This window comes from Ascaphus truei, chromosome 3 (assembly GCF_040206685.1).
Source record: "Ascaphus truei isolate aAscTru1 chromosome 3, aAscTru1.hap1, whole genome shotgun sequence".
NCBI classification, from domain to species: domain Eukaryota; kingdom Metazoa; phylum Chordata; class Amphibia; order Anura; family Ascaphidae; genus Ascaphus; species Ascaphus truei.
Genome location: NC_134485.1, coordinates 230,580,952 through 230,596,153, shown reverse-complemented (window position 1 = coordinate 230,596,153; position 15,202 = coordinate 230,580,952). Strand labels below are relative to the sequence as shown.

At 39.1% G+C, this 15,202-nt stretch overlaps 1 protein-coding gene across 17 annotated transcripts in view; it reads right to left on the bottom strand.

Annotated features, from left to right (window-relative positions):
• DMD (dystrophin) overlaps positions 1-15,202 on the bottom strand; it is a 2,761,517-nt gene that overhangs the window by 778,630 nt on the left and 1,967,685 nt on the right. For all 17 annotated transcript variants that reach the window (XM_075590265.1, XM_075590266.1, XM_075590270.1 and 14 more), the window contains one exon: positions 13,884-14,048. In XM_075590265.1, the coding sequence (XP_075446380.1) occupies positions 13,884-14,048 (165 nt within the window). The remainder of the gene's footprint in view (positions 1-13,883; positions 14,049-15,202) is intronic.

The window sequence follows — 15,202 nt, the reverse complement described above, 5'->3', positions numbered from 1 at the left end:
TTGGCCGTCGACGGTCACGTCAAGTGTGCGGTTCAGCCTAAGAGGGTTACCGCTCACGGCCACGCCTCCGCCACGCCTCCAAGCCTCCTCTGCTACTCCTCGCATCTCTCTCCCTGGTATAACCAAGATGACACAAGGCGGCCATACAAGGTGACATCACAGGATAGCGCTGCTGCCCTGCAGCTCTTGGTATAATCAAGGCCTTAAAGTGCAGTTGTGCCAATCGTACACTACCGTATGAAAAAGCACATTAACTGTAAAGGGAGTTTCCATACGGTAATGCCCAACTGACACTATCATACTTTAATGAATAATCACCCTAGAGTGAGTATGCCTAGATATAGACAATTAATAGGAAAATACAATGTATTCCAATTATATAATAAAAATCTTATAAGACATGTCAATTGCACAGTTGAAAACATGGAGTTATGTCAATATTGCTGCAGGTATACTGAACTTTTGTTCTTTTGCATTTTACATAAACAGTTTTACGTTTTACATGTATCTATCCCCTTATTCTAGTTGTACATGCAGAATTACTGTTTTTATCCATAATGTATGACCTATTTTCTTTATCTGATGTTAACATTTCCATTTTAAGTCATAGATTTACGTGTGGTATGTAGTATTTGTGGTGTATGTATTATGTATCGAAAGAGTTACTTTTAGTTTTCTGTCTGTTCTTAATTTGCCATCTGTCCCCAGCATCGGTCTTCTACAGCAGATTTAAATTGCTACCTGGCAACTCTGTTTTGTAATTTCCCTTTACTATTCTGGATATGGTAACCGGTTTTCGGAACCACCAGAGTATAAGGATCTCCAACATGAATGCCTCCTGACATTGCTGCCTCTCCAACATGGACACCGAGGCAGGCAGCATCTGCTTGAGCAGGTCTGCTCACACCTGCCTTCTCACCTTATAAGGATTCCATTCCCCTCTGTCCTTGCCTGTGTAAGGTACTCCCTAGCTTCTCTCCTGCTGCAAGCCTTGTTGCTGTTCTGCCTGGCTCAGCCTGCCACCAGACAACTCTGCCTCTCTCTCCAGCCCTACCCCTGGAACTGTGACCTCAACCATTCTGCCTTTCTCCAGCCCTGACCACGGAACTAGACCCCAATATTCTACTGATTCGGGATTTAGATCCCAGGTATGGGTTGGTCTATACTATCCAACTCTGCATAGTGGGTCTGTCTTCTTGACAGTATGTCCTGGAACAAGTTGCATGTTTCCCTGCTCTGAAGCTGACAGCTCCTCAGTATAGTCGCAACAAGGTTGCTATTCCATGTAGTTTCCATTAACTTCTCCAAGTTGCCTTGACAACCTCTCACTGCTCCAAACTTGAGTTGGTTTAGCACTCTCCCCCTGGCTTTCTCTGTTTATCAGTATGCCCCATTTGCTTGTTCATGTTTGTACAGACTAGCACACTTCCTTTTGGATCCAGCAGTCTGTGGCTACACCTCTCTTACTGCCTCTCCCATACAAGGCATTCTTAATTGACCTCTCTCCACATATGCCACTCACCCACAGTTCCCTCATCTGTTTTTATTGTTTGTTTTGCAATAAAAGAAAAGAAAGAAAGAAGGACTCAGTGTGCATATAAAGGGAGTGAGTTAATCTGCCTGACCAGTTACAAGGGGCGAGAGGGCCAGAACACAGTGCAAAGCGACATACACGAACGTAACACACAGTAGGACAACATTTGGTGACATTCATTCTTTATTAGTGTGTTAACGCTCACCCAAGTGTGTTTTTTATTTTTTTGTTACTGTGAGGAAAGCCTCTGTCGGGACTGAAACGTTGACTATGCTACATAATAAAATGTGTTTTTTTGCTTTAAATCTATGTAGTGGTGTGCTTTGTCAACTACTCTTACAGTATATTGATTATTTTTCACATGCCTTTGCAACCAAAACCACTATCATTGTTGTTTATTCTTTTCTAACCCCTACATACATTTTCTCAACCGTATTGATTGAATAAATATCACTCTGTTTTTCCACTTCAACGGACAATTAAAGAGCAACAATGAACATGAACAGTGTTAGAGTTTCATGTCCTTGGGGATATTCTTGTACATGCTTTGCCAAAGAGCATCTAAACAGTGTCTTATACAATGCATAAATAAATAAAGCTGAGACTTGTGGTTTCCTACTTACAGTAGGTAATGTTTAAACAAATTATTTTTCCATTAATTAAGCAAAGCCTTTCACAATGTGTTCACCATGCTTTTCATAGACCTCAACATTTTCATGGCAACATACAGAGGGAATACGCTTCCTCACAATAAAAACTCCAAAAAGCCAGTCCAGCAAAAAGGATAACAAATGCTTCAAGCCTCAGTTCCGCTTTTTGTTTCTTGGCTTATCTCAAAAACTGCTTGGTTCCATATGGTTTCTATTGCCAGACTCTGCAAATGATCATGACATTAAATAACACAACCTACTGTACACTACACTTGTTTCTGTAACACAATCACAGACACGATTCTCTATTTGAACTGACATACCTAATAAAAACATGAGATCTTTCCTAAAGAGGATTTTTAAGAAGCTGGTCCCAAGCTTAATGCTGTATCAATGAGCAAAATGTTCACTTCAAGAACATTAGTAATGCACATTAGTGATGTGTTTCAAAGGCCTTTCATTACGATGGTGTTTTAAAAAAAAAAAAGTTCTATGTGTTCTCATGGTCACAGCTAGTAAGTCAATAAACCAGCATACTGTACATAAAAAAGAGCTAAAGATTTAGTGAATGCTCTGTGCCATATGCACTTGAAACAGTCAATGCATTTTCATTAATGAAATCCAATCCTCTGACATATTGTTCCATGCTTCTCATTTAAGTCACTTTAATTGCTGCTTTTAAAGTGGTAATACACTTCTAATAGGATTTGCTGTCATCCCATTCATTTTGCCGGTGAAAATGTGGAAACATCTGGATCAGCAAATATTTTATTGCATTTTAAAGAAAGAATTGCTATTGGATGGGGCATGCAGGCTCACATATTCCTACTGAAAATTCTCACAACATAGCCCCTGTCAAACCTATTCTCAGAACACTGCATCTCTGCTTATGGTATCAGTCACATTTAACCATGATGAACTTGCATCAAATCAAATGATATCTATTCATAAATAACATGAATAGCAGATTGTTTAAGGCGCCAATATGATTTCAAATGTAATCATTGAGATTGAAACCTTGTCATCACACAATAATGATGTAGCACTCCAGCTGCATAGTTATCTGACCAGCACAAGTGAACTTCACGACTTCATAGTAAAATCTTCAGTGATTTCTTTTTAGAAATTAAAAGCATATATCAACGGGCAACAGAGTGAAGAAATAAGCCTGTCGCATTTTGCGCTGCATGCCAACGTTTCCTTGCAGACTGAACCGTTTACTATGTATGATCATAATAAACAAGTCAGAACTGCTAATAAATGTCTCCATCTTTTAGCTATTTCATGATTGGTTTGTATGTTTATGTATCTGGGTACTCCGGGGGTCTTTGGATTTTAAGGGAGCAGGTGAGGTCCCTTAACTACATATCATGCTAATTTGAGGCAAGATCAATTTATTCTTTTTTTTTATATACCGTATATATAATGCACCAACAAGTTTTTCAGAGCATTGTAATGGGAGTTAAAGACAATTACAAGCATAACAGATGAACATCAATCTAAACATGATAACACAATAAGTAAGAAGGCTCCTACCAATGGTGAAGTTTCTCTTAGGATAAACAATAAAACATAAAATACAAATACATTATTTTCCATTGGAATAGTTTGAAATCAGTCAATACAGCTAAAATATAATATAGATAATACCTATAACAAGAAGATATTCAGAGCACGTCTATTTTGTATAGAATGTATTGTAATTATGCACTCTCCAAAACAGTGCATGATACACGATGTTTGTGCAATTAAACCATAGCAACAAACCCAAAATACAATTTTCTACACAACACACAGTGCAAGAGTTATCAGAGGTTCTGCAGTACTGGACGTGCTGCCGTATGTTCCAATTTTGGACATCCATTTTCTACACAGTATCAGTAACTGTGGTGATAACACTCACAAATGCATTTAATGCTATATTTCAAGTTCAAATGCAGCAACATATATAAGAAATGTAAGTAAGAAAAAAGAGGCTGAGTTTGTTCTTTGCTGTCATAGCGTTATAATATAAAAGAAGCTTAAACATGTACATTGACATTAAAGCCACATACAGTATTATACAACACATATACACATTATACACATATTATACATTTCACATATCTTAACCCCTAATCAGCCTAACTTAGCATTGTAAAGGTCACATATTCTACAATTGACAGAATTACCTAAAATACCACTTTTTTGTCTCAATGTTTATACCTTTTAGCTCAATGCATGTGTAGCTACTAGCTAGCTACCGTCTTGGCTACTAATCTGCCTAACACATAAGCCCTGGTACCAGTATAGGCAGTGTTAGGGTTACATCTATGCCCTTGCTGCTGCAGCAGTAAACAACTCCCTTGAGTGGCAGGGGGGTAGGCCTAAGGCCTGTGTGCTGCCCTATCAGGGGCTCAGACCTAGGACCCTCCCCTGGGTACAAAAGGGGCTGCCGATCCAAATTTAGTGCAGTGCTGGAGAGATCCCCTCAGGGGAGTGAGAACAGCTACCCCATATTCCACCAGGGGATATGAGAGCTAATGATAGAATGTTGAGGCCTCAAGCTCCTGAGGTTGATTCCAGGGACCAGAGAGAGAGAGAAAGTAGTGTACATGTTGGTATGCTGTACTGCAGTGCTGTTGAAGTATTAAGATCTGTTCCTGTTTTATACCCCTGTCTGAGACTGCAGTTTATCAAGGGGAGTACAAGAGGGTTTTCCTGCAGGGACTGCACCCATTTCTGCTGGGGCCTGCTGGAGATGGAAGAGCTGCACCAAGTGGAGAGCTGTGAGAATATCCTAAAGCCTGTCCTGTTAGTCCCAAACTAAAATCGGTGGACACTCAGTATCCTGTAAGCCTAGCAGGTTATCAGCACAAAATACGCAGGTAACAGTGAAACCTCCCAGAGGGAGGGGAACACCTGTTACACATGTATTGTGCTCTGGCAAAAACAGTTACAATTTGCGGTGTAAGTCAACATTTTATTTGACTAAGACTGGGAAATATGATTGATGAAGCATTAAGGATGCGTTTTTGCGATACAAAATGGATGGTATCATGCATTTATTTAAAGAATGCTGTAACACACCAAATGACCTAGCTTACATTGTAAATTGCATTTTGTAATTACACCAAATCTAATAATAGGTGTCTTATATGGGGGGAGGAAGGGGAGGGGGGGAGGAAGGGGAGGGGGGGAGGAAGGGGAGGGGGGGAGGAAGGGGAGGGGGGGAGGTGTTTGCCAAGGATATTTCAGCATTTGAAATATACCAGGTCACTTACAGGATCCTAGTAAACTGTTGACTGTACTTCAGTTCTCGGGAAATTAATTATTATTATTACCAGAACTGTGGCATATGTGTTAAAGTTCCCTTGTTACTGTAACTAAGAGATACTTAATAAAAGATAAGAGTATGCTTCATTGCATCAACTTATTGACTCTATTATAAATTCTCAAAACATATTGATAAAAGCTTAGCATTTCCGTACTTGCGTAAAGTAATCGTTTTGAAACATTTAATATTTCCCATAGACAAAGGTAACATATTTAATCTATTTACTTATTTCAACGTCAGCAACAATAGGATAAAACATTCTCCACTATTTTACACCTGTATCCACCCTATGTAGAGATTGTAAAGTATGTAAGGCAAGAACAAATGTGATATGCAATGCATGACAACACTTTCACTTATTTGAACAATAGTAATATTGTGAAAACTGTTCTAAACAATTCAACAGTTGCCCAGTTAACATACAGGAAATGGCACAATTTTCTAAAGGAACCTCGAGAGCTTTATATAAAAGTTATTGCAAAACAAGAGTAATTTATACTTGTACATTGGATGTATGTGAGAAATGGACCTACACACTGTAGACAAGATCTATACAAATACTCATGTTAATCTATAAAAAATGATTCAACTAATCCAGTTGTGCCATCCTAAATTGCTCGATTCTGAGTTGTGAAGAGGAGACTGAGATGGGAAGAGGAAAAAGCTGCTCCTAGTTTGGCATCCAGGTCAAATTAACTTTAAAAGAGCAATCCAACCCCAACTAACCTCCAGGTTTGGGACTAGGTGCTTCTCCATAGCTGAACCAAACCATTTTTAGCTCCTGGGACCTCTGACTTCACGAGATAATTACTAGTATCTAATAGGCGTCCAATACGAAGCCACAAGCGATGATGTTGCAGCTTCCTATTGGCCAGAGATTTGGCAGCCATTTTGTAAGATGGCTGAAAAAAATAATCAACCCCTGAGTAGAAGGAACGGCTCCTTGATGGAGCCTTCAACAAAAACTCTCCACATGCAAACAAATCTAGCTTTCCTTATCACCTACTACAACCTACAACTTCACAATTCTGTAAATTGTGAGATATTCACATTGCCAACTGTTCACTACTTAAAAGTGCAATATTACTAATAAGAATCAAAAATCAATACAACTAACAGCTGGTACCTGATTCAGAGATAATACTTTATAGTGCATCCTTTACACGAACAAGGAATTCAAGTAATGTAAATGATGTGTCAAGCAATCGGTTGTGAGAAGCAAGAACACTCAAAACGTTATTGATCATTAACCCTTTTTGGATGTTGAAACTACTAGTTTAGTGCAGTGAATCAAGGCCACACTTATATTACCTATAAATACATTTGTAATTTGTAATTGTTTAATCAAAAAGGTTGTTATACAGTAGTTTCAAATGTTATAATGTAATCATAATCAAGACCTCTGTCATGAGCAACAACAAAAAAAGATTTTGAATGTTTGGGAGAATAATTAAAAAAAAAAAAAAAAGATTACAACAGAAATGAGGTAGACTGCCTTGTGATTTGAGATGATGACCTCTGTGCCACCTTGGTTCTAGAGTCATTGACAGCTTCTCAATGTGAACTTGCCAAGGCACTTTATCTGTCATTGCTTCAAGTATCAGGAAGAGATACTGTAGTAAGATATTTGGGAAAGCTCTTCATTATTTTGCAGTATGCTTAGTATGGTGTGCAGTTTCACAACAATAAAGCAAGACAGTATTTGTTGTGTATTACGATAAAATCTCAGAACATAAAACTAATATTTGCTTATATAAATCTTTTCCACTACTGGAGTTCTATCACTGTAAGTGTTGTACCTACATAAAAGAGCAGTGAAGAGGCTGCACTTTATTTAATCTTTTAGAAATAAACAAGCAATGAAACAAAAGATAACGTGAACCTCATAGTTCCGATTGAAGAAGTTTGCACTCAAAAGCTAATTAACACAATCTTGACAACAAGATTTAATCAAGCATTATTCTGTTCTCATCAAGTGTAACACTGTGAGACTATACAGAGCGTTAAACTCCTCTACAACTTCATGCACAGGACAAGATAATCTTCTGTTTCCCAAAACATTTATTAGGACAGAGGATCAATACAAGGGATTTTGGGACTAGAGATGGGTGAATCTGTTTCCTGCATTTTCTTGCATTTTCAACCCAAAATCTGTTTTGCGGTGTAAGATCCGCAAACGGATTTGGTCAGTTTTAATCAGAGTGGATTCATCAAAAACCGCCATTGGATACAACCCATGAACGGATTTGTAGAATCCAATCCGCGGATTCAGCAATCTGTTGGCGGATTCTACAGAATATGTCGACGGGCTGCGGAATCCGCTGAGTGTACTGGTAATAATAATAACAAATCTGCAAAACACGTATCACCCTTTTTGAGATTGATCCAATGAAATCAGGAGACCAAAGAAACCGGACGATCCGCTGCGGATCCAAATTCACCAAAAACATTTGCCCATCTCTACTTGGGATGTGCTAGTTTAAGTAGGGTAGGTTGAAGAAGGGTAATGTGAAAAATCAATATTTTTTACGCTACAAAATATACAGACAGGATCAGATCCCAAAACACACTAGTGTTGCTACAACTCCAGCCACAGGGTACACCTCATCCCTCTGAGCTCATAACTCACACAGCTACTCACCTTTAGACCAAAGCAGCAGCAAGACTACAAAGAGTTGTGCTAGGAGCAGGCATAATATTAGAATCTAAGCTATTACCTAAAATAACATATAGATGTCAAAATGACATATAAACAATTAACTGTGAATACAGCACAAGCATATTCAAAAGAAATACTGCACGTATTCAGGGAAACCTGTACTCATCCAATTTGTTCTTACAGATCTATTCCTCAAATAACAATTTCACAGCATGCTTAACCACCTCTTCAGATTGCTCCTAGTAACATATTTAAGTGAAAAGGCAATAAAGAGATAATCAAAATACACACAAACATCCTTATTATTTTATCACACGCTGGCGTTTCGTAATAACCCTGCATAATTCTGTCAGAGTATCATATGATTGCAAATTAAGCAAAAGCCATGGAAAGAAAATGTCTGCATCATGCTAAGGCTGTATTTTGCAATTCAGAAAATGTTGAAATACGTTGTACTATAATTCTTCGGGCAGCTAAAGGGACATGTGGTATTCAAAAATATAAATAAATGTAATGCTATTCCTAAGTTAAAATTTTACTTTGCGTACTGAAATAAAATAAGTTCTGTGAGAAATTCTGACGAGAGAGAGAGAGAGACAGAGAGAGAGAGAGAGAGAGAGAGAGAGAGAGAGAGAGAGAGAGAGAGAGAGAGAGAGAGAGAGAGAGAGAGAGAGACACAGTTGGCACTTTAAATACAAAACAATAGTTGCGGTGCATGTCCCATAGGGATAAAATAGAAAACGGTAGTCAACTCAACAAGAGTAAACAAAGGACAGCACTCAGTGGTAGATGAAAAAAACTGTATTCAAAGTAGACAGCAGAACAAACAAGACCAACGTTTCGGTTTCGGCACTGCCCTGAGGAAGGTCCCTTTGAGCATCGAAACGTTGGTCTGGTTTTTGCTGCTGTCTACTTTCTACATCTACCACTGAGTGCTGTCCTTTGTTTACTCTTGTTGAGTTGACTACCTTTCTACCGTTTTATATATATATATATATATATATATATATATATATATACAGCTCAACCCCATTATAACGCGGTCCGTTACTACGCGAATCCGCTTATAAGGCGATGCAAGGGTGGCTCCCAATTTTCGTGTTTATGAATATTTTACAACACGATTATTGGTATCTTAAACACTTTATTGTACAAAGCATACAATTGTACATTATATCTAATGCGATCCGCTTATAACGCATACTGATTCTTTGGACCCCAAGCACAACGTTATAAGGGGGTTGACCTATATATATATATATATATATATATATATATATATATATATATATATATATATATATATTGGAAATATTACTGTGTGTTTATTTGCATGTCTTAGAAAGGTCTGCAACCCTGCCTTTAACGATTATTCCCAGCATAAAGTGTTTCCACTGCAGTAAGGGATTCTGGGAAAATAACAAGCAAATGAGCAAACAGTGCCACCTTTTGCTTCAAATCCATTTTGTACTTCTGGAGAAATGGGGACACCACTTCCCTCAGCGACGCTACTCAGACTAGATCAGGTACAAATGCAATGTTGGGACGTATATATACAACGCAATGTAAGAGAAATCCCACGTAGCAGTGGCACTGTGTGCTCATTTGCATGTCATTTCCCAGAATCCCTTGCTGCAGTGGAAGTGCTGTTTGCTGGGTGATAATGGTGAAAGACAGGGTTGCAGACCTGTCTAAGACATGCAAATGAATATACAGGAATATTTACAGTTGCTTTATGCTTTACTCTGGAGGGTTTTAGTCACTTTTTTTTACCCACCATAACCTTAATAGTCGTGGTGATTACCTACTCTTATCTCATTTGAGCAAATGTCAGTAAGCCAACCTCACACTGAAGAGACCCATCAAGGTTGAATCATGTCTGTGAGTGGGTTAACTGACTTTGCATCTCCCAAGTCCTTGCTTAAAAGCTGTGTTTAAAGCAGAATGCATTGGCTAAGGGTTGCTCATGTAATGTGAGCATGAGATAAAAAGTGGCACTGTGTGCTCATTTGCATGTCATTTCCCAGAATCCCTTGCTGCAGTGGAAGTGCTGTTTGCTGGGTGATAATGGTGAAAGACAGGGTTGCAGACCTGTCTAAGACATGCAAATGAATATACAGGAATATTTACAGTTTCTTTATGCTTTACTGTGGAGGGTTTTAGTCACTTTTTTTACCCACCATAACCTATATATATATATATATATATATATATATATATATATATATATATAATATGAAAGACCAACGCTCAATTATATATATATATATATATATATTCAATGTGATGTGTTAAAAATGCGATATAACAAATATGGGAGTAAGTGTATGTAGCCATGCCTGGTTTTGGCTACCAGTCTGCCCTCCCTGTCATGCAAGCCCTGGTAACAGTGCAGGCAGTGACAGAACCTATCCTGGGGTTTCCCCAAAGAAGCACTCCCTTGAGTGTCAGAGACTGGGTTCAGACCTTGTACATTCCTCCCTTATACTTAAGGGGCTGCCCTACTAAATGTAATCAGTTGTCTCTACCCTTAAGAGAGACAGGTAATCACACCGGAGTGCATATTGCATTGACACTTACTGTCCTTTCCCCTTGGGGGAGAGTGAGTGATACCATTCCCCTGGTTCTAGTAGAGAAGGGGAGCACAAACATTTGGAGTTGCGCCCGCCTGCCCGCTCCCCCTGGCTCTCGCACCCCCTACCTGGTTTGGCAGCATGAAATGATGCTGCGGGGTCACATGATGTGATGTCACGTGACCCTGTTGCCATGGAGACCGATTTGTGACATCACTCCGCATGACACCGCAGCATCATTTGACGCTGTGTTGCCATGGCGACGTTTCACAGCAACGCATCTGAACCATTGTAAGTGAGTTGCAGAGGGCTCACGCGATCCCCCGGCATTTAATATAAATGACCCGTGCCCCCCCCCCAAAAATCCTGTGCCCCCCACTTTGCGCACTGCTGTTCTAGAGGATCAGGGGAAGATTAAGGACCATTTCCAGTTAATCATACTCCTGCCTAGTGTGCAATCTTTCTATGGGGAGTGGAGTAGTTCGTCTGTAGGAGATTGCCTTCATACATCTGGAGCCTGCAGCAGATGTACTGTCAGAGATAGAGATCAGTAATGTACCCCAGAAGCCTGTTCAGATGTCCCCACTACCACCGGCGAACCACTCAGCATCCTGTGAGCCAGCAGGTAGTAAGCACTACACACCGTGTAATGGCAAAAAATCCCCTAGAGGGTGGGGAAAGCAGTGTTACAGATGCAGTGGCCATTATTCGAACATTTCACGCATTGTATACCTCAGAATACCCATGTCATGGTGCGTGATTTCTTCTAACCATACCATCTTAAGGCGCGTTTTGACGTAAACTAGATTCATGTATCCTGTGTGGAGTATCCTGTGCTCTGTCTACATCCTGCTGTAAGTAAGCTAGGAGCGCGACTCTGCTTGCTGACAAGGGTGCCTGCTAACCATACTGATTCCCCGCAGAATGTTACCTGTGTTGTGTGTGTGATTCACTGTTAGCATTTACTAAATAAACCTGTTTTAATAAGCTCCTGTGTTTTGTCTGAACAAACCTGGTAGTCTGATCAACCCCTGATCATGACAGAAAGCTTTGTATGACTTGTTATGTACTTATAGGGAGATAGAAGGGTATATATAGCTCCGCCCATTACATAGTTACATAGTAGATGAGGTTGATAAAAGACTTCCGTCCATCAAGTTCAACCTATGCTAAATTTAGACAACATATACTTTATCCTATATCTATACTTACTTATTGATCAAAAGGAAGGCAAACAAAAAAAACCAGAGTCACATCATCGAATTATATCTCATAAGGGGAAAAATAAATTCCTTCCTGACTCCAAGAATTGGCAATCGGATTAATCCATGGATCAACATCCTTCCCATGTTTACTTATTTGGTATATCCCTGTATACCTTTCCTTTCTAAAAAGATGTCCAAACTTTTTTTTAACAAATCTATTGTATCTGTCATCACAGTCTCCATGGGTAATGAATTCCAAATTTTAACTGCCCTTAATGTAAAGAACACTTTCCTTTGTTGCTGGTGAAATCTCCTTTCCTCTAAATTTAAGGGATTCCCCCGAGTCCTTTGTACTGACCTTGGGATGAATAGTTCTTTTGAAAGCTCCTTGTATTGTCCCTGAATATATTTGTATATAGTTATCATATCCCAATGTTCTAGAAACAGGTTTCTCAGAGTTCAGACTGAAGCCTCATCGTGAGTCCTATAAATAGGTTTATTTTATGTGTATAGTTTGTGTTTTAAGAATGTCCTGTTACCAGTTAAAGAATGTGCCCTATATAGTTAGCGCAGGGCCAGCCTTACCTTTTTTGCGGGGCCCAAGGTGGCATGCTGGCAGCGGAGCCCCCAGCTATCTCCTACCTCACACACGGGGTGAGCAGCAGTGCGGTTATGCGCTGGTTCGGGGACTCCCCAGCTCCTTCCTTCAGTTCACCCCTCCCCTGTCGGGCAGAATTTGGATCCCAGCACCGAAAGAAAAGAAAGGAGGTAGCGCAGGCCCCCCTGAAGGTGCGGGACCCAAGGCAACCCCCTTGTGTTTTGAGTGTTCTCTTTTGGGAAGAGGAGTGAGCATTGCTTGATAGGAATTCTCAGAGTAGTAGCTCCGGAGCATAATTGGATGAGCCATGGAGTGCATGAAGGTCTTAAGTAAACTCCCAATCCAATATGCATGGACGAGGTAGGCAGTACACAGAGTGACGGGATACTGATCCCCGAGCACAGTGTATATCCGCCATATGCCCACTTGAGATGGGGCACTATTGACACAATGCTGGAGATTGACAATCTAATGATTACTATGGGAAACAAGCACAAGAACCTCCCTAGCCATCATAAGAGGAATAACTTGCATAGAATATGCTCAGTGTATTCTCACCAAAGTCAGCTCGGTGACAATACACTGAGCATATACTATGCACATTCTCTCACTGGAACTACCTTGCAATACATCTACCTTTGTCTCCTCTTTGAACTTTGTGATTATATATCACATTACCATCTATCCACTCTCCTCTTATCAAGTCAGTCTCTGTGAATATTGTGTGTCTGCTACTAACAGGTTATTCCTCTTTGATATCAGCTTGTGGTAGTCTTTTTGTTTTTTAATCATTATTGTTTTTATCCATTCATGTATATGTTTTTATCTTATCTCAATTTGTTTATCTAACTTGGGGCATTTATTATCTGGTATAATAAATAGTTTTATTAGTCTATTATTATTATTGGTTATTTGTGGTCATTCCTACTGTATGTTTGTATTATTGCTATTTCCCGATCTGGAAATCATAGTTTGAGCTGCATCTTTCCTATAGTCTTTGCACTTCAGCTGTTTGGTATCTGTCTACACTGTATTCCTTTATTTATTTTCTTCACTTGTTATACATTGACGAATCCAAATTAAGTGCTGGTTATTTTCTTTCTTTTTAATATAATATATATAATATATATATACATTCATACATACATACATACATACATATATATATATATATATATATATATATATATATATAATCCCCTCCACACACACACACACAACCTTTATTTTCCCCTTTTCTTGCAGATCAAATATTTAGTTGTGAAATTAGAAATTATTTTTCCACTTTGGAGAAATATTTGTTAAGCATTTCATGGTATCTTAAATTATTTATTGATGTCAAGATTACCTTAATGTCAAACACTCCGGGTCTACCCACTTGATTGTAGAATTCTAGCTGATCCTTTACAGAAGAAACCCACAATGTCACTTGATTTAACTGGAGCTCAAACAAAGCAAAATTCTTCAACTGATCTTCAACTTCTTTCTGTTTATCATGTAGATCCTTAGACACCTAAAAAATGAAATAAATATATAAAAAAGAGTCATTAGAAAACACTGCCAGTGTGAAGTTTGTGGTATGGCTGATAAGACTAAAACTCAAGGAATGAAGGGGGTTATTCATTGTTGTGCAATAGTGCTGATTGAGCACAGCCATACGAAGCCCCCTTTCACTTGAATGGGAGTTTCCGTGCGGTAGTGTCTGATTGGCACTATCACTCTTTAATGACTAACCCCCTAAGAAGCAATTGACAAGAGACAATCCTGCAATAAACATTGTTAGGCTGGATCAGTGGCACTCTCCCTCAAAGCTAACGTGTATAAACACACTAGCAGGGATTCTGCCATTTGATCTTATTCCAGTGCTGCTGGTCTTACCTAATACTCCAGTGACAATCTATCTTAAAGAATGATGGGTATCTCCAAAGTCTCATAAAATGCCATGTAGAAAGGACAAAAATTATGGAATAAGAATCTAGCAAAGGTTGTGAAAGCTCTATTTTGTCACATGAAACTGACAATATGAGCAGTAAGGAGGAGATGTGGCTATGTAGAGCAGCAGTCTGACACTCATTTTGCAGTATTTGTGTTCTTGGAAAAGTGAGGGAGTTAGAAAAGGCCCCAGGAGTGAGGAAATGAGATTCAGGATTGTTATGCATTGAACGCTGTTAGTTTCATTGCAGCTCAAAGTTCTAGTAGCCATATTGATCCTGGAGAAATGTAGATTAGTAGTACACATGAAGAAGAAATCTAGGAAGTTTAAAAACACTAAAATTTAATCTATGAGGACCTTAATGTTGGTCCTCTAAAATGTATCATAACCTACAACAGATTCTGATTTCTTCGTCTTATAATAATAATAATAATAATAGCATGTTCTTGTATAGCGCTGCTAGTTTTACGTAGCGCTTTACAGAGACATTTTGCAGGCACTGGGCCTGAGGCACTGGGTGATAAAGTGACTTGCCCAAGATCACAAGGAACTGACACTGGGAATTGAACCAGATTCCCCTGCTTCACACAGTGCCAGTCAGTGTCTTTACTCACTGAGACACTCCTTCTCCCGTCTTATTTGTATATGTGAGTGTATTTAGGTGTGAAAATATATTTCTATAACCTTATACAAATATGTATCTCAGTGGGAATGGGGTATAGAAGAAGTGCAGG